The following is a 20,849-nucleotide window of genomic DNA, read 5'->3' on the forward strand; positions in this document are numbered from 1 at the left end:
ACCATTTCCTCTCCTGCCTCGTGTGATTGCAAATCAAACAGGAGAGAGCTTCGGTAATTCTAATAACGCCTGCATGGCCACGCAGGACTTGGTATGCGGATCTAGTGGACATGTCCTCTCTGCCACCGTGGAAACTTCCATTGAAACAGGACCTTCTCATTCAAGGTCCGTTCCAACATCCAAATCTAAATTCTCTGCAGCTGACTGCCTAGAGATTGAACGCTTGATTTTATCTAAGCGGGGATTCTCTTAGTCGGTCATTGATACTTTGATTCAGGCTTGCAAGCCTGTCACTAGAAAGATTTACCATAAAATATGGCGTAAATATCTTTATTGGTGCAAATCCAAGGGCTACTCAGGAGTAGGGTTAGGATGCCTAGGATTTTGTCCTTTCTCCAAGGATTGGAGAAGGGATTATAAGCTAGTTCCTTAAAGGGACAAATTTCTGCTTTGTTAATTTTACTACACAAGCGTCTGGCGGATGTCCCACACGTTCAGTCTTTAATCAGAATCAAGCCTGTGTTTAAACCTATTGCTCCGCCATGGAGTTTCAATTTAGTTCTCAATGTTCTTCAAGGTGTTTCGTTTGAACCCATGCATTCCATAGATATTAAGCTTTTATCTTTGAAAGTTTTGTTTTTAGTTGCTATCTTTTCTGCTCAAAGAGTTTCTGAGCTTTCTGCGTTACAATGTGATTCGCCTTATCTTATATTCCATTCTGATAAGATGGTTTTGCGTACTAAACCTGTATTCCTTCCTTAGGTTGTTTCAAATAAGAATATTAATCAAGAAATTGTTGTTCCTTCCTTGTGTCCTAATCCTCCTTCTAAGAAGGAACGTCTGTTACATAACTTGGACGTGGTTCGTGCCTTGAAGTTTTACTTACAAGCGACCAAGGATTTCCGTCAAACATCTTCTCTATTCATTGTTTATTCTGGAAAGCGTAGGGGTCAAAAAGCTACGGCTACCTCTTTCTTTTTGGCTGAAAAGCATCATCCGCCTGGCATACGAGACTGCTGGACAGCAGCCCCCTGAAAAAGTTATGGCTCATTCTTCTAGAGCTGTGGCTTCCACATGGGCTTTTAAAAACGATGCTTCTGTTGAACAGATTTGTAAGGCTGCGACTTGGTCCAAATTTGTAAGGCTGCGACTTGGTCCAAATTTGATACTTTTGCTTCTTCTGAGGCTATTTTTGGGGGAGAGGTTCTTCAAGCAGTGGTGCCTTCCGTTTAGGTATCTGTCTTGTCCCTCCCGTTCATCCGTGTCCTGTTGCTTTGGTATTGTATCCCACAAGTAAGGATGAATCCGTGGACTCGTATCTTGTAGAAGAAAAGGAAATTTATGCTTTATTGATAAATTGATTTCTTCTATGATACGATGAGTCCACGGCCCGCCCTGTCTTTTTAAGACAGAATTTATTTTATTTTCAAAACTTCAGTCACCTCTGCACCTTTTAGCTTTTCCTTTCTCTTCCTATACCTTTGGTCGAATGACTGGGGGTGGAGAGAAGGGAGGAGCTATATATACAGCTCTGCTGTTGTGCTCTTTGCCACTTCCTGTTAGCAGGAGGATAATATCCCACAAGTAAGGATGAATCTGTGGACTCGTCGCATCGTAGAAGAAATCAATTTATCAGGTAAGCATAAATTTCCTTTTTGCTGAATGTGTTTTTAATTAACCTCAGGCATTATAAATGCAAATGACTGACCAATTATTGTAGCAGTGATCAAGTGTGGCAGCCCCACATAAAACGCGTATGCTGTTTCTCCAACATAGGTGTGTCCGGTCCACGGCGTCATCCTTACTTGTGGGATATTCTCTTCCCCAACAGGAAATGGCAAAGAGCCCAGCAAAGCTGGTCACATGATCCCTCCTAGGCTCCGCCTACCCCAGTCATTCTTTTTGCCGTTGTACAGGCAACATCTCCACGGAGATGGCTTAGAGTTTTTTAGTGTTTAACTGTAGTTTTTATTATTCAATCAAGAGTTTGTTATTTTAAAATAGTGCTGGTATGTACTATTTACTCTGAAACAGAAAAGAGATGAAGATTTCTGTTTGTAAGAGGAAAATGATTTTAGCAACCGTAACTAAAATCGATGGCTGTTCCACACAGGACTGTTGAGAGGAATTAACTTCAGTTGGGGGAACAGTGAGCAGACTTTTGCTGCTTGAGGTATGACACATTCTAACAAGACGATGTAATGCTGGAAGCTGTCATTTTCCCTATGGGATCCGGTAAGCCATTTTTATTACAGAGTAAATAAGGGCTTCACAAGGGCTTGTTAAGACTGTAGACATTTTCTGGGCTAAATCGATTCATATATAAACATATTTAGCCTTGAGGAATCATTTAATCTGGGTATTTTGTTAAAATAATATCGGCAGGCACTGTTTTGGACACCTTATTCTCTAGGGGCTTTCCCTAATCATAGGCAGAGCCTCATTTTCGCGCCGGTATTGCGCACTTGTTTTTGAGAAGCATGACATGCAGTCGCATGTGTGAGGAGCTCTGATACATAGAAAAGACTTTCTGAAGGCGTCATTTGGTATCGTATTCCCCTTTGGGCTTGGTTGGGTCTCAGCAAAGCAGATACCAGGGACTGTAAAGGGGTTAAAGTTAAAAACGGCTCCGGTTCCGTTATTTTAAGGGTTAAAGCTTCCAAATTTGGTGTGCAATACTTTTAAGGCTTTAAGACACTGTGGTGAAATTTTGGTGAATTTTGAACAATTCCTTCATACTTTTTCGCAATTGCAGTAATAAAGTGTGTTCAGTTTAAAATTTAAAGGGACAGTAACGGTTTTATTTTAAAACGTTTTTTGTACTTTGTTATCAAGTTTATGCCTGTTTAACATGTCTGAACTACCAGATAGACTGTGTTCTGAATGTGGGGAAGCCAAGGTTCCTTATCATTTAAATAGATGTGATTTATGTGACACAGAAAATGATGCCCAAGATGATTCCTCAAGTGAGGGGAGTAAGCATGGTACTGCATCATTCCCTCCTTCGTCTACACCAGTCTTGCCCACTCAGGAGGCCCCTAGTACATCTAGCGCGCCAATACTCCTTACTATGCAACAATTAACGGCTGTAATGGATAATTCTATCAAAAACATTTTAGCCAAAATGCCCACTTATCAGCGTAAGCGCGACTGCTCTGTTTTAGATACTGAAGAGCATGAGGACGCTGATGATAATGGTTCTGAAATGCCCCTACACCAGTCTGAGGGGGCCAGGGAGGTTTTGTCTGAGGGAGAAATTTCAGATTCAGGGAAAATTTCTCGACAAGCTGAACCCGATGTGATTACATTTAAATTTAAGTTGGAACATCTCCGCGCTCTGCTTAAGGAGGTATTATCCACTCTGGATGATTGTGAGAATTTGATCATCCCAGAGAAACTATGTAAAATGGACAAGTTCCTAGAGGTCCCGGGGCACCCAGAAGCTTTTCCTATACCCAAGCGGGTGGCGGACATTGTAAATAAAGAATGGGAAAGGCCCGGTATACCTTTCGTCCCTCCCCCCATATTTAAAAAATTGTTTCCTATGGTCGACCCCAGAAAGGACTTATGGCAGACAGTCCCCAAGGTCGAGGGAGCGGTTTCTACTTTAAACAAACGCACCACTATACCCATAGAAGATAGTTGTGCTTTCAAAGATCCTATGGATAAAAAATTAGAAGGTTTGCTTAAAAAGATGTTTGTTCAGCAAGGTTACCTTCTACAACCAATTTCATGCATTGTCCCTGTCACTACAGCCGCGTGTTTCTGGTTCGATGAGCTAGTAAAGGCGATCGATAGTGATTCTCCTCCTTATGAGGAGATTATGGACAGAATCCGTGCTCTCAAATTGGCTAATTCTTTCACCCTAGACGCCACTTTGCAATTGGCTAGGTTAGCGGCGAAAAATTCTGGGTTTGCTATTGTGGCGCGCAGAGCGCTTTGGTTGAAATCTTGGTCAGCGGATGCGTCTTCCAAGAACAAATTGCTTAACATTCCTTTCAAAGGGAAAACGCTGTTTGGCCCTGACTTGAAAGAGATTATCTCTGATATCACTGGGGGTAAGGGCCACGCCCTTCCTCAGGATAGGTCTTTCAAGGCCAAAAATAAACCTAATTTTCGTCCCTTTCGTAGAAACGGACCAGCCCCAAGTGCTACGTCCTCTAAGCAAGAGGGTAATACTTCTCAAGCCAAGCCAGCCTGGAGACCAATGCAAGGCTGGAACAAGGGAAAGCAGGCCAAGAAACCTGCTACCAAGACAGCATGAAATGTTGTCCCCCGATCCGGGACCGGATCTGGTGGGGGGCAGGCTCTCTCTCTTCGCTCAGGCTTGGGCAAGAGATGTTCTGGATCCTTGGGCACTAGAAATAGTCTCCCAAGGTTATCTTCTGGAATTCAAGGGGCTTCCCCCAAGGGGGAGGTTCCACAGGTCTCAATTGTCTTCAGACCACATAAAGAGACAGGCATTCTTACATTGTGTAGAGGACCTGTTAAAAATGGGAGTGATTCATCCTGTTCCATTAGGAGAACAAGGGATGGGGTTCTACTCCAATCTGTTCGTAGTTCCCAAAAAAGAGGGAACGTTCAGACCAATCTTAGATCTCAAGATCCTAAACAAGTTTCTCAAGGTTCCATCGTTCAAAATGGAAACCATTCGAACAATTCTTCCTTCCATCCAGGAAGGTCAATTCATGACCACGGTGGATTTAAAGGATGCGTATCTACATATTCCTATCCACAAGGAACATCATCGGTTCCTAAGGTTCGCATTCCTGGACAAGCATTACCAGTTCGTGGCACTTCCTTTCGGATTAGCCACTGCTCCAAGGATTTTCACAAAGGTACTAGGGTCCCTTCTAGCGGTACTAAGACCAAGGGGCATTGCAGTAGTTCCTTACTTGGACGACATTCTGATTCAAGCGTCGTCCCTTCCTCAAGCAAAGGCTCACACGGACATAGTCCTGGCCTTTCTCAGATCTCACGGATGGAAAGTGAACGTAGAAAAGAGTTCTCTATCTCCGTCGACAAGGGTTCCCTTCTTGGGAACAATAATAGACTCCCTAGAAATGAGGATTTTTCTGACAGAGGCCAGAAAAACAAAACTTCTAAATTCTTGTCAAACACTTCATTCCGTTCCTCTTCCTTCCATAGCGCAGTGCATGGAAGTAATAGGTTTGATGGTAGCGGCAATGGACATAGTTCCTTTTGCGCGCATTCATCTAAGACCATTACAACTGTGCATGCTCAGTCAGTGGAATGGGGACTATACAGACTTGTCTCCGACGATACAAGTAAATCAGAGGACCAGAGACTCACTCCGTTGGTGGCTGTCCCTGGACAACCTGTCACAAGGAATGACCTTCCGCAGACCAGAGTGGGTCATTGTCACGACCGACGCCAGTCTGATGGGCTGGGGCGCGGTCTGGGGACCCCTGAAAGCTCAGGGTCTTTGGTCTCGGGAAGAATCTCTTCTACCGATAAATATTCTGGAACTGAGAGCGATATTCAATGCTCTCAAGGCTTGGCCTCAGCTAGCAAAGGCCAAGTTCATACGGTTTCAATCAGACAACATGACGACTGTTGCGTACATCAACCATCAGGGGGGAACAAGGAGTTCCCTGGCGATGGAAGAAGTGACCAAAATCATTCAATGGGCGGAGACTCACTCCTGCCACCTGTCTGCAATCCACATCCCAGGAGTGGAAAATTGGGAAGCGGATTTTCTGAGTCGTCAGACATTACATCCGGGGGAGTGGGAACTCCATCCGGAAATCTTTGCCCAAATTACTCAACTGTGGGGCATTCCAGACATGGATCTGATGGCCTCTCGTCAGAACTTCAAGGTTCCTTGCTACGGGTCCAGATCCAGGGATCCCAAGGCGACTCTAGTAGATGCACTAGTAGCACCTTGGACCTTCAAACTAGCTTATGTATTCCCGCCGTTTCCTCTCATCCCCAGGCTGGTAGCCAGGATCAATCAGGAGAGGGCGTCGGTGATCTTGATAGCTCCTGCGTGGCCACGCGGGACTTGGTATGCAGATCTGGTGAATATGTCATCGGCTCCACCATGGAAGCTACCTTTGAGACGAGACCTTCTTGTTCAAGGTCCGTTCGAACATCCGAATCTGGTCTCACTCCAGCTGACTGCTTGGAGATTGAACGCTTGATCTTATCAAAACGAGGGTTCTCAGATTCTGTTATTGATACTCTTGTTCAGGCCAGAAAGCCTGTAACTAGAAAAATTTACCACAAAATATGGAAAAAATATATCTGTTGGTGTGAATCTAAAGGATTCCCTTGGGACAAGGTAAAAATTCCTAAGATTCTATCCTTTCTTCAAGAAGGATTGGAGAAAGGATTATCTGCAAGTTCCTTGAAGGGACAGATTTCTGCCTTGTCTGTGTTACTTCACAAAAAGCTGGCAGCTGTGCCAGATGTTCAAGCCTTTGTTCAGGCTCTGGTTAGAATCAAGCCTGTTTACAAACCTTTGACTCCTCCTTGGAGTCTCAACTTAGTTCTTTCAGTTCTTCAGGGGGTTCCGTTTGAACCCTTACATTCCGTTGATATTAAGTTATTATCTTGGAAAGTTTTGTTTTTGGTTGCAATTTCTTCTGCTAGAAGAGTTTCAGAATTATCTGCTCTGCAGTGTTCTCCTCCTTATCTGGTGTTCCATGCAGATAAGGTGGTTTTACGTACTAAACCTGGTTTTCTTCCGAAAGTTGTTTCTAACAAAAACATTAACCAGGAGATAGTCGTGCCTTCTTTGTGTCCGAAACCAGTTTCAAAGAAGGAACGTTTGTTGCACAATTTGGATGTTGTTCGCGCTCTAAAATTCTATTTAGATGCTACAAAGGATTTTAGACAAACATCTTCCTTGTTTGTTGTTTATTCTGGTAAAAGGAGAGGTCAAAAAGCAACTTCTACCTCTCTCTCTTTTTGGATTAAAAGCATCATCAGATTGGCTTATGAGACTGCTGGACGGCAGCCTCCTGAAAGAATCACAGCTCATTCCACTAGGGCTGTGGCTTCCACATGGGCCTTCAAGAACGAGGCTTCTGTTGATCAGATATGTAGGGCAGCGACTTGGTCTTCACTGCACACTTTTACCAAATTTTACAAGTTTGATACTTTTGCTTCTTCTGAGGCTATTTTTGGGAGAAAGGTTTTGCAAGCCGTGGTGCCTTCCATTTAGGTGACCTGATTTGCTCCCTCCCTTCATCCGTGTCCTAAAGCTTTGGTATTGGTTCCCACAAGTAAGGATGACGCCGTGGACCGGACACACCTATGTTGGAGAAAACAGAATTTATGTTTACCTGATAAATTACTTTCTCCAACGGTGTGTCCGGCCCACGGCCCGCCCTGGTTTTTTAATCAGGTCTGATAATTTATTTTCTTTAACTACAGTCACCACGGTATCATATGGTTTCTCCTATGCAAATATTCCTCCTTTACGTCGGTCGAATGACTGGGGTAGGCGGAGCCTAGGAGGGATCATGTGACCAGCTTTGCTGGGCTCTTTGCCATTTCCTGTTGGGGAAGAGAATATCCCACAAGTAAGGATGACGCCGTGGACCGGACACACCGTTGGAGAAAGTAATTTATCAGGTAAACATAAATTCTGTTTTGTTGGTGTCCTTCTGATCATCTCTATGCTTGAGTGATCAGTTTTTGTAATTCTCTTTATATGTTTTTGTTTGTTTTTTTGTGCACTTAACTAATAAACACGCTGATTTTTTGATCTATTCTCTGGAGGATTTCTTCGCACTCAGTGAAGCCGGATACTTTGTTTCTTCAAGCTTTGGTGCCTTCAGTTTAGGTCCACCTGCCTTATTTCCCTCCCTGTTCATTCTGTGTCCTCTCTAGCTTGGGTTTTGGATTCCTAACAGTAATAAATTAATTTGTGGACTCACCATGCCATTGGAAAGAAAACAAAATTTATGCTTACATGATAAATTATTTTCTTTCCTGGCATAGAGAGTCCACGAACCCACCCTATGGTTTTTTAAGTAGCCATTTTATGTTTTGTTAATAGATGGGTGGGTAGGAGGGTTGGGTTTGAGGGTTGTGAGGGAGAAATGTCTTTTCTAATTTTGCCAATTTTATTTTTTAAGTGATCAGCAATAATCTGAGCAGTGAGGTTGGTAGTGGGTGGAGGTGCAGTTGGACGTAGATGGGAGTTTAAGGTTGAGAACAGCCTTCTGGGTTTGGATGCGTGAGATGACACACGGGAGGAACAATAGTATAGAGGTTTCAGTTGAGCAGAAATGTTTGTGAGATCCATGTAATTAAAATTATTAATGAGCAGAGGGCTAGACCTGGGTTAGGTGAGACATTCCCAGCTGCAAGGAGAAAAAAAGACGGTAAAACAAAGGATATGAGAGTGTCTTATGTGAGCGCCTCATCTTAGTATTAGTGGAGTATTGTTGGCTGAGTGATGTGAGATAGGAATAGAGTGCATTTGTGTTGTAGAGGGGGGAAGGTAGAAGAGAGATATGAATAGCCTGAGTGCTGTTTGTGAAAATACGTGCTATAAAAATTGGAACCCTAAACTTTTTGTTTGGTTTGCATTGTGTTTAAAGGGATATAAAGCCCAAGGGGTAGATTTATTAAAGGTCGAGCGGACATGATTCCTTGTAGCGAATCATGTCTGCTCGAACTCTCTAAATGCCGACAGCATACGCTGTCGGCATTAATCATTGGACACGCTTTTCTAGTGAAATGCTTGTGCAATGCTGCTCCCTGCTCACCAGCAGCCAATCAGCCACTAGCAGGGGGTGTCAAGCATCTCTATCAGTCCGCCACCTAAAATATTGGGTTTTATAGCCCTAATCTTTTGACGTAGTATTTAAAGGGACAGTCTACACCAGAATTTTTATTGTTTAAAAAGATAATCCCTTTAATACCCATTAACTAGTTTTGAATAACCAACACCAAATTATATAAATACACTTTTTACCTGTGTGTGATTACCTTGTATCTAAGCCTCTGCAAACTGCCCCCTTATTTCAGTTTTTTTGACAGACTTGCATTTTAGCCACTCAGTGCTGGTTCCCTGGAACTCCATGTGTGTAAGCGCAGTGTTATCTATATGACACTCATGAACCAACACTCTCTAGTGGTAAAAAAAACTGTCAAAATGACCTGAGATAAGAGGTGGCCTTCAAGGCTTAGAAATGAGCGTATGAACCATCCTAGGTTTAGCTTTCAACTAGTAATACCAAGAGAACTAAGCAAAATTGTTGATGAAAGTAAATTTTAAAATTGTTTAAAATTGAATTCTCTATCTGAATCATGAAAGTATATTTTGGACTAGACTGTCCCTTTTAAGTTCCTATTTATGTTTTAAAACTCTCCCATTTCCTTTTGTTTTTTTAATTGTTGGTTTATTGCTTTTTTATTATGAATTTATTTCTTTAAATAAGTCTATTTCTCCTACATTCACAAAATGTTCCCTATAGGCTTTAATATGTGCTGTGTAATATACATCTTGGATTTTTTCTTTGTGTTACAGTAGTCATAATGATCCTTTTAAACTTGTGACTGGCTGATTCTCTTATGTTCGTGTTGCTTGAGGCAAGCCTGTTTTATTGGTTGGTGCTTTTATGGTTCTGACAAAGAAATTCATTCTTACAAATTTTTTATTTTTTTTTATACTATAACTTATGGTAAATGTTTCCTACTTCTTGATAGTTTAAATTTATTATATTTTATTGGTCTGCTAAATGTGGAAAAAGCTCTAAGCAGAAAAGAAAAGTAAACTCAAAATATTTTTTAATAGAATACAGAAATTGTTTATAAAACTAAAAATGATGCACCTTTTTTCCTCGTAGCGACTTCATGATCTTAGAAGACAGTGTATTGAAAAAGAGGAAAAATTTAAGAGTATTGCATCCTTGGGAGATATGAAGGAAAAACTAGAAGATTTGAAGCGTCAAATGGCCTGGGCTCTGGTATGACCACATTATAACTTTTGTGTTTTAATTCTGAAAATCGATGGAAAATAATTTCTGAAACAAAAATGTCTGACCATTGGATTAAATGGTGTTTTTTAAATTTGTTATGCTATGTTATATATTGATTTATGTTTAAATATTTTTTATTAAAGTTTGCAAAGATTTATGAAGTACATTTACATCAAAATTTGCCAATTATGTTTTCAAACAAATTGAAAATAAAACACATTGTCATAACAAATAAAGTTTTGAACTTGTGTAACTAAAATATTCAAAAATTAGATCTCAGTTCTCCGCAATCATGATGTAAAACATAACATATATGGTGTCCTAGACCTCCCTCTAAGAGACATAAAAGAGAAAGGGGGAAAACATCCCCTTGAACAATGTAAGACAAGGAAGGTAGGTTATACCATAAATTTATATTGAAAAAAAAGGGGGGGGGGATATAACATGGGTAAAGGTGACAACATATCCAGCAACAGCTGGGTAAGCTTATCATGGTAGTGCTTTTGAATCTAAGTGTGTAATGCATGTTGATCAAGGTATGGTACTCCTATTGGGTAGATCCCGGTCTGAAACATCCCCATTTATCCAATAGAACCAGATCTGATGAAATGTGTCCTTGTTGTCTAGGATCCCAGATGCCAATTCGTACATATTGTATGTGTATTGTATCTTATTAATTATTTCAGACCAGGTAGGGACCCCTGTCTTCCAATATTTAGCAATACATGTTCTGGTGACCGTACATAGAATATTGAAAAAGGTATTTAAGTATTTGTTATATAAGGTGTTGTGATCGTGTAAGAGAGCTTGTTGTATAGTGAAATTGATCTCCTCACCTATCAGGCGACCCATGAAAGAAGCCAATCTCATCCAGATTGCATTGACCCCAGCGCAGTCCCACCACATATGACGATATGTGCCTACCTCCCCGCACCCTCGATAGCATAGTTTGCTGCCTTGTGTGGACATATGTGCGGTCTTAACCGGTGTCAGGTACCATCGGAAAAGTGTTTTCATAACGTTTTCTTTTAAGTCTGCACTCAAAAGGCCTCTATCAGCGGTCTGAAATAGGTGTTCCCAGTCCACTAGGTCTTTAGTCATATTCAAGTCCCTTTCCCAGGCTGTCATAACCGAGGATTTAGTCTTAAATGGACCAGATTGATTAGTCAAGTATAGTCTGGAAATAGTGTGTTTGGAGCGATGGGGGCTATTACAAAGTAGTTCCAAAATAGTAGGGGCTCCCTTCTGAGTGTCTCTGAGAAATGATCTGACTGAGGAGCTGAGTTGGAGGTAAATATACCAATGTATTTGTATTGGTGCTACTTTCTCTTGCAATTGATTGAAGGAGAGCAACTTCCCGTTATTTAATATGTCTGCAACTCGTACAGTCCCTTATTCTCCCACTTTTTAAACTGTGGTCTTAGCTCGTCAGGAAAGATATATTGAATTGGGGTGGAAAGAGAGAATCTAGGCATTAGATCGTTGCCCAATATCACTTTCGACCATGTATGTAAGGTAAGCTCTGAAGTGTATGGTGTTGAGTGGGATGAAGTGGATTGTTGAATTTTCCTGTCCCAGAAGATTGAATCTGGTTCACCCCAGCCTCCCATCTCTGCCTCCAATCTGGGCCACAATGCATCTGTTGACTTCTGTAAAAGCATTTTATCCTGTGCTATTCTAGCGGCCTTATAGTAATCTAACAATGCCGGTCCTCCAACCCCTCCTAGTGTTTTGTGTCTATTTATTATAAATTTTGATACTCTAGCAGATTTGCTCCCTCTAATGAAGGAGAGAAGCTCAGTTTGCAACTTTTCTATATCAGGCCTGTTGATCTTTATAGGGAGGGATCGAAATAGATATAAAATTCTAGGTAAAATAGTCATTTTGACAGCTGCAAGTCTCCCTAGCCAGGAAAAGTTGTAACTTTTCCATTTCCTAAGGTCTCGTCTGATCTGTTTAAAAAGGGGGATATAGTTGAATTTATATAATAAATGAGTCTGTGGTGGCAGGAAAATTCCTAGATATTTGAGTGTATGTTTCATCCATTTGAAATCGAAATTGGATTCTAATAATTTTTGAGAGTGTAGGGGAATAGCGATAGGTAGGGCCTCACATTTATCTGTGTTTATCTTATATCCTGATATAATTGAAAATGTGTCTAAGATCCCATAGAGGTTGGGGAGTGAGATAAGTGGCTTGGTGACGGTTAATAGGATGTCATCTGCAAAGAGCGAAAGCTTATACTCCGAATTTGCTACAGAGACCCCCGAGATATCTGGGTGAGATCTGATTCTGGCTGCTAGTGGTTCTATACAAAGGGCGAATAATAGTGGTGAAAGAGGGCAACCCTGTCTCGTGCCGTTTAGGATTGGAAAACTTTTGGACTTGTATCCAGCTGAGGCTACCTGGGCGAATGGGAGAGAGTATATCGCTTGTAAGGCTGTTATAAATGTACCATCAAACCCCATCCTCCCAAGGGTGGTGAACATATATTTCCAATCAATTCTATCAAACGCCTTCTCCGCATCCAATGACAGGAGCAGAGAAGGCGTTTTTGTCTTATCCAACCATTGCACGAGATTTGTCACCTTTCTGATATTATCCGGAGCCTCCCTATCTTTGATGAATCCCACCTGATCAGGATGCACCAGGTGGGGTATAATTAGTTTAAGGCGATTTGCCAAAATCTTCGTAAAGATCTTCAAATCTTGATTTATAAGGGATATCGGGCGATAATTTTTACAAAGTCTATGGTTTCTGCCAGGTTTAGGTATCACTACAATTTTAGCATATAAGAGTTCCGGTGGAACAGGGTTGCCCTCCATAATATGGTTGCAAAATGTGGCAAGGTGAGGGACCAGTGTGGATCCAAATAATTTATAGTATTCCCCTGGACGCCCGTCATGGCCCGCCGCCTTCCCCGGTTTAAGATCTCGGATCGCCCCCATCACCTCTGCCGCAGATATCTTAGCATTAAGTGTTTCCCTGTGTTCCCTAGATATTGTGTGCAGGGGGGAATGTGCGAAAAATTCTGTCGTGAGAGTTTCTGTTGTGTTATGAATGACTTTGTGTCCGTCGTATAAGTCCCCATAATAGGTTGCAAATGTATCGACTATTTCCTGTGGATGTGAAGTGGAGGTACCACGAATGGTCTCAATAACTGGGATGGCTGATGCTCTACATCTTTCCCTAATTTTTTAGGCCATAAATTTATCCGGCTTATTCGCGTAAATGAAATACCGAGATTTCAGTTTTTGAGTAGCCCTAGTAGCTTGGGAGTTAAGCATCGACATTAGTAGGTTTTTTTTAGTCTGGAGCATATTTAGGGTGGAAGTCAATTTCGATAGTCTATGTTGTCTCTCTAGTAAATTTATTTCCCTATAAAGCTCTTCTAGTTGATTTCTGTATTTTTTGTTTTGGAAAGCTTTTTCTTTGATAAGCAATCCCCGTAGCACTACCTTATGTGCTGCCCATATGTTTATTGGATTTAAAGTGGAGTCAGTGTTGATAGTCCAATATTCTGTTAATGCTCGTAGAGTGTTTTCGTGTGCCTGAGGGTTTTTAAGATATGTAGGGTCGAACGTCCAAGTTTTGCTATGTGATGGATCTCTTAGTCCTTACATCTGTAGGGAAACAATGGAATGATCCGACCATACACAGGCATGTATGTCAGATTTTCGTATTAAGGGTTGAAGAATCTGGCTAACATATACATAGTCTAATCTCACGTATGAGTTGTGTGCAGCTGAATAGAAAGTAGTATCAGTAGTTACTCCATATAATGTATCCCATGTATCTATTAGGGAGTGAGGTGATAAGTGATCTTGAATAGATTTGACTAGTCGATTATGTCGTAGTTGCTTGTTAGTCAAAAAGCTATTAGATGTATGTTTAATCAGGGACATAGTGATATTAAAATCCCCTGCTAAAATGATCTTAGTTTGGGACCATTGTGTTAATAGGTGTGCTATATGTCGAAAGAATGAGTGCTGGTTCTCGTTGGGTGCATAGACATTGCATAGAGTGATCTCAGTGTCTAAAATCTGACCCTTGACAATAAGATATCTCCCTTCTGGGTCCTCAATGGTAGATACATGTGTGAAATTAATAGAGGAATGAATTAAAATAGAGACTCCCCTTTTCTTGGTGGATGCCGTGGCATGGTAGTGGGTTGTGAAGTGTCGTGCCCAGTATCTTGGGATATTAGCTTTAAGAAGGTGTGTTTCTTGTAAAAATAATAAGTTTGCCTGCAATGAGGCATATTGGGACATCGCTATCTTACGTTTGGTGTCAGTGTTAAGTCCCCTGACATTATGGGAAAGCAAAGTTATTCTAGGGAACATTGTTTGGTAATGTTGTGTATGTTAGGGTTGCGTAAACTGGTACCTTCTGGTTCCGACCTTTACCTTGCTGGAGTCTTAATGGAGTAGTAGTTTCAGTATCAAGGAGCATTACAAAGTTGTCACTGGGGTAAAAAGAAACATTAGAGATAAAACAGCACATTACATGCAACAGAATAAAAAACAAGTCCCCGTCCCTGAAACGGTCAGCTAGGGGACAACATTGTGAAAATGAACACATAATCAACAATCAGTATTGCGAGGGGGCAAGGGCACCCTTCCAGCTCACAAGTCAGGTCATATCTAAAGTAAGCTCACGACCTCAACCAAATGAGAATCATCAAAGTTTGTTTTTGTGTAATTAGTGAAAAGTTCAAATGCTTCTAAACAACCATCAACTAGGCCGTTAACCGGAATTTGGTAGTGTTACCTCAGTCTCGGGTATCTTTCACATTGAGGAGTCAAGTTCCGTTTCCTCGAGTTTCTTTTGTCTTTTGTTTTTTATAGTTAATTTTCTGCCATAACGCTTTGTGTCTGGTTTCTTGTGTTGACTCGCCATTAGAGGGAGCTTCCAGATGTGGTAATGCTGGGACTTCTAAGCCCACAACTTTACAAATTTCAGGAATATCTTCTCGCTCTTTGAGGGTTATTATTTTAGAGTCTTTGGTGATGATGAGCGCAAAGGGGAAGCCCCACTTATATGGTATCTGATATTTCCGGAGCAAAAGCGTAAGGGGCCGTAAGGTACCCCTGCGTTGTAGAGTTCGCAAGCTTAGGTCCTGAAAGAACTGAATCACATTCCCCTGAAATTTGAAGGTAGGATGTCTCCTAGAGGCTTGTAGTATTTTCTCTTTGTCAGGGAAGAAAGTTAATCTGATTACTACATCCCTGGGGGGAAAGCCGTTCTTAGGTTTAGCCTTTAAAGCTCTGTGAGCCCTTTCCACCTGGAAAATATAGTCAGCTGGTTTTTCAGTGATCTGGCTGAATAGTTGAGATAGATATGCTGGTAGATCTCTAGAAGTGACTTCTTCCGGAATTCCCTTCAGTCTGATGTTACGTCTACTTCTATTTTCGAGGTCCTCCAATTTATCTTGACATTCTGCTATTAGTTGTTGTTGTGAGGAAATTGTTTGTGTCATTTCATCCATGTTTCCCACAATAGAGTCCTGTTGGTCTTGTTATATATTGATTTAAAGGGACACTGAACCCAATTTTTTTCTTTTGTGATTTAGATAGAGCATGCAATTTTAAACAACTGTCTAATTTACTCCTAATATCAAATTTTCTTCATTCTTTTGGTATATTTAATGAAAACAAGAATTTAAGTTTAGATGCCGGCCCATTTTTGGTGAACAACCTTGGTTGTCCTTGCTGTTTGGACAGCACCAATAAACAAGTGCTGTCCATGGTTCTAAAACTAAAATTTGCTGGCTCTTAAGCTTAGATGCCTTCTTTTTCAAATAAAGATAGCAAGTGAACGAATAAAAATTGATAATAGAAGTAAATTAGAAAGTTGCTTAAAATTGCATGCTCTATCTGAATCATGAAAGAAAAATTATTTGGGTTCAGTATCCCTTTAAGTCCTTTTGCATATTTACCTTGTTTTTTTTTTTTTTTTTGTTACATTTAAACACCTGGACTAGAATCTATTTTCTTTCATACAGGTGTGAGAGTCACCAATCCATTACTCCTGGGAATTACTCTTCTCTACCACTAGGAGGCAAACATTCCCAAACCCCAAGAGCTCTATAAAACCAATAAAAAAAAAAAAGTGTGTTCTGGAGAAGGATTCTAGGCAGGCCTCTACCACAATAACTATTTACCAATAATCTAACTTGCCTTACTCAATTAAATCTCAGGAATAATAATAACCTGATAGTCTACATGAGAACTACAGTGCAAACCCTTTATAATAGATATAAATGTTCAAAAGAGAGAGATGGTTACGTAAGTAGGCGTATCTCAACAAGACAGTGACTACAGCACTCTTAAGTAATTTAATAATTAGCGTAAGGATCAAATAGAATATATTGCACACATCATATGTAATTGATTAGCTTACATGTTTAGTAAGCCTGGTGTATACGGTAACTTATGTACACATTTTAGTGAGTTTGTTACCATTTTGGAGGTGTTACAGTGTTCAATTACACATGATGTGTGCAATGTATTCTATTTGATCCTTATGCTTACTAATTATTAAATTACTTAAGAGTGCTGTAGTCCCTGTCTTGTTTAGATACACCTACTTACGTATCTATCTCTCTTTTGAACATTTATAGCTCTATAAAACCCCTCCCACCTCTTACATACCTTAGCCTTTACTTTGCCTCTGTTAGAGGTGGTTGAAGAATGAAGATGTGCATTTGATTCTCCAAAGAGGGATTTTCAGTCTATGTTGAGGCCCGGTTTCCCCTGAAAGTACAGTGCTTGCCAGAGGGATGTATTTGGGTATGGTTTGTTATTCTTTCTCCTGTTAAGTGTGGTCAGTCCACGGGTCATCATTACTTCTGGGATATTAACTCCTCCCCAACAGGAAGTGCAAGAGTATTCACCCAGCAGAGCTGCTATATAGCTCCTCCCCTCTACGTCACCCCCAGTCATTCTCTTGCACCCAACGAATAGATAGGATGTGTGAGAGGACTGTGGTGATTATATTTAGTTTCATACCTTCAATTTAAAAGTTTGTTATTTTATAATAGCACCGGAGTGTGTTATTCCTTCTCTGGTAGAATTTGAAGAAGAATCTACCTGAGTTTTTTCTATGATTTTAGCCGGCGTAGTTAAGATCATATTGCTGTTTCTCGGCCATCTGAGGAGAGGTAAACTTCAGATCAGGGGACAGCGGGCAGATTAATCTGCAAGAGGTATGTAGCAGCTTATTATTTTCTGACAATGGAATTGATGAGAAAATTCTGCCATACCGATATAATGTAAACTCAGCCTTAAATGCAGTAGCAGCAACTGGTATCAGGCTGTCATGTATGTATATTTTACACTTCAGTATTCTGGGGAATGGCACTTCACTGGAATTATACTGTATACATAAGACTTTAGCCTAATTTGCAGGGACTAGCAACAGGCTTTTTAATAACACTTAATTTATTTATGTTAAACGTTTTTTGCTGGCATGTAAAATCGTTTAATTTTTTGAGGTACTGGGTGAAAAAATGTTTTGGGCACTATTTTTTTCCACTTGGCAGTCGTTTTATTTAATTTATGACAGTTTACTGATCTCTCTCACTGTTGTGTGTGAGGGGGAGGGGCCTTTTTTTGGCGCTTTTGCTACGCATCAAAGAATTCAGTCAGAAGTTTGTCTTCCCTGCATGATCCGGTTCATCTCTACAGAACTCAGGGGTCTTCAAAACTTGTTTTGAGGGAGGTAATCACTCACAGCAGAGCTGTGAGATTGTAGTTGACTGTGATAAAAAACGTTTATTTCTGTATTTTTTTTCTGCTATCAGGGTTAGTTATCCTTCGCTAATGGGAGCAATCCTTTGCTAAAAGTGTGTTTTTTACAAAGATTTGATGCTATAACTTTTCAGTTTATCAATTTTCAACTGTCATAACTTTTTCTGTGCTTCTTATAGGCACAGTACGTTTTCATATTATAAAAGTCAATCTGTACAAATTGAACATATTTCACCAAACAACGAGGGGAGAGTTATGCCGACTAACTCGCCTCACGTGTCAGTACCTGCATCTCCCGCTCGGGAGGTGCGTGATATTGTAGCGCCGAGTACATCTGGGCGGCCATTACAAATCACATTACAGGATATGGCTACTGTTATGACTGAAGTTTTGGCTAAATTACCAGAACTAAGAGGTAAGCGTGATCACTCTGGGGTGAGAACAGAGTGCGCTGATAATATTAGGGCCATGTCAGACACTGCGTCACAATTTGCAGAACATGAGGACGGAGAGCTTCATTCTGCGGGTGACGGTTCTGATCCAAACAAACTGGATTCAGATATTTCAAATTTTAAATTTAAGCTGGAAAACCTCTGTGTATTACTAGGGGAGGTGTTAGCGGCTCTGAATGATTGTAACACAGTTGCAATACCAGAGAAAATGTGTAGGTTGGATAAATATTTTGCGGTACCGTCGAGTACTGACGTTTTTCCTATACCTAAGAGACTTACTGAAATTGTTTCTAAGGAGTGGGATAGACCCGGTGTGCCGTTCTCACCCCCTCCAATATTTAGAAAGATGTTTCCAATAGACGCCACCACACGGGACTTATGGCAAACGGTCCCTAAGGTGGAGGGAGCAGTTTCTACTTTAGCTAAGCGTACCACTATCCCGGTGGAGGATAGCTGTGCCTTTTCAGATCCAATGGATAAAAAGTTAGAGGGTTACCTTAAGAAAATGTTTGTTCAACAAGGTTTTATATTGCAACCTCTTGCATGCATTGCGCCTGTCACGGCTGCAGCAGCATTTTGGTTTGAGTCTCTGGAAGAGACACTTGAATCAGCTCCTTTAGATGAGATTACACACAAGCTTAAAGCCCTTAAGTTAGCTAACTCATTTATTTCGGATGCCGTAGTACATTTAACTAAACTTACGGCTAAGAATTCCGGATTCGCCATTCAGGCGCGCAGAGCACTGTGGCTAAAATCCTGGTCAGCTGATGTTACTTCTAAATCTAAATTGCTTAATATACCTTTCAAAGGGCAGACCTTATTCGGGCCCGGGTTGAAAGAAATTATCGCTGACATTACAGGAGGTAAAGGCCATGCCCTGCCTCAAGATAGAGCCAAACCTAAGGCGAGACAGTCTAATTTTCGTTCCTTTCTTAATTTCAAAGCAGGAGCAGCATCAACTTCCTCTGCACCAAAACAGGAAGGAGCTGTTGCTCGCTACAGACAAGGCTGGAGACCTAACCAGTCCTGGAACAAGGGCAAGCAGGCCAGGAAACCTGCTGCTGCCCCTAAGACAGCATGAATCGAGGGCCCCCGATCCGGGAACGGATCTAGTGGGGGGCAGACTTTCTCTCTTCGCCCAGGCTTGGGCAAGAGATGTCCAGGATTCCTGGGCGTTAGAGATCATATCTCAGGGATACCTTCTAGACTTCAAATTCTCTCCCCCAAGAGGGAGATTTCATCTGTCAAGGTTGTCAACAAACCAAATAAAGAAAGAGGCGTTTCTACGCTGCGTACAAGATCTTTTATTAATGGGAGTGATCCATCCGGTTCCGCGGTCGGAACAAGGACAAGGGTTTTACTCAAATCTGTTTGTGGTTCCCAAAAAAGAGGGAACTTTCAGGCCAATCTTGGATTTAAAGATCCTAAACAAATTCCTAAGAGTTCCATCGTTCAAAATGGAAACTATTCGGACAATTTTACCCATGATCCAAAAGGGTCAGTACATGACCACAGTGGATTTAAAGGATGCTTACCTTCACATACCGATTCACAAAGATCATTACCGGTATCTAAGGTTTGCCTTTCTAGACAGGCATTACCAGTTTGTAGCTCTTCCATTCGGATTGGCTACGGCTCCAAGAATCTTCACAAAGGTTCTGGGTGCTCTTCTGGCGGTACTAAGACCGCGAGGAATTTCGGTAGCTCCGTACCTACACGACATTCTGATACAAGCTTCAAGCTTTCAAACTGCCAAGTCTCATACAGAGTTAGTACTGGCATTTCTAAGGTCGCATGGATGGAAGGTGAACGAAAAGAAGAGTTCTCTCTTTCCACTCACAAGAGTTCCCTTCTTGGGGACTCTTATAGATTCTGTAGAAATGAAGATTTACCTGACAGAAGACAGGTTAACAAAGCTTCAAAATGCATGCCGTGTCCTTCATTCCATTCAACACCCGTCAGTAGCTCAATGCATGGAGGTGATCGGCTTAATGGTAGCGGCAATGGACATAGTACCCTTTGCACGCCTACATCTCAGACCGCTGCAATTATGCATGCTAAGTCAGTGGAATGGGGATTACTCAGATTTGTCCCCTACTCTGAATCTGGATCAAGAGACCAGAAATTCTCTTCTATGGTGGCTTTCTCGGCCACATCTGTCCAGGGGGATGCCATTCAGCAGGCCGGACTGGACAATTGTAACAACAGACGCCAGCCTACTAGGTTGGGGCGCTGTCTGGAATTCTCTGAAGGCTCAGGGACAATGGAATCAGGAGGAGAGTCTCCTACCAATAAACATTCTGGAATTGAGAGCAGTTCTCAATGCCCTTCTGGCTTGGCCCCAGTTAACAACTCGGGGGTTCATTAGGTTTCAGTCGGACAACATCACGACTGTAGCTTACATCAACCATCAGGGAGGGACAAGAAGCTCTCTAGCAATGATGGAAGTATCAAAGATAATTCGCTGGGCAGAGTCTCACTCTTGCCACCTGTCAGCAATCCACATCCCGGGAGTGGAGAACTGGGAGGCGGATTTCTTAAGTCGTCAGACTTTTCATCCGGGGGAGTGGGAACTTCATCCGGAGGTCTTTGCCCAAATACTTCGACGTTGGGGCAAACCAGAGATAGATCTCATGGCGTCTCGACAGAATGCCAAGCTTCCTCGTTACGGGTCCAGATCCAGGGAT

The 20,849-nt window shown here is 41.5% G+C and overlaps 1 protein-coding gene across 1 annotated transcript in view; it reads left to right on the forward strand.

Moving 5' to 3' along the window:
• SMC6 (structural maintenance of chromosomes 6) overlaps nucleotides 1-20,849 on the forward strand; it is an 869,177-nt gene that overhangs the window by 263,730 nt on the left and 584,598 nt on the right. The window contains 1 exon segment of the mRNA XM_053711237.1: nucleotides 9,828-9,947. Coding sequence (XP_053567212.1) covers nucleotides 9,828-9,947 — 120 coding nt within the window.

The sequence above is a fragment of the Bombina bombina genome, chromosome 4 (genome assembly GCF_027579735.1).
Source record: "Bombina bombina isolate aBomBom1 chromosome 4, aBomBom1.pri, whole genome shotgun sequence".
NCBI lineage: Eukaryota > Metazoa > Chordata > Amphibia > Anura > Bombinatoridae > Bombina > Bombina bombina.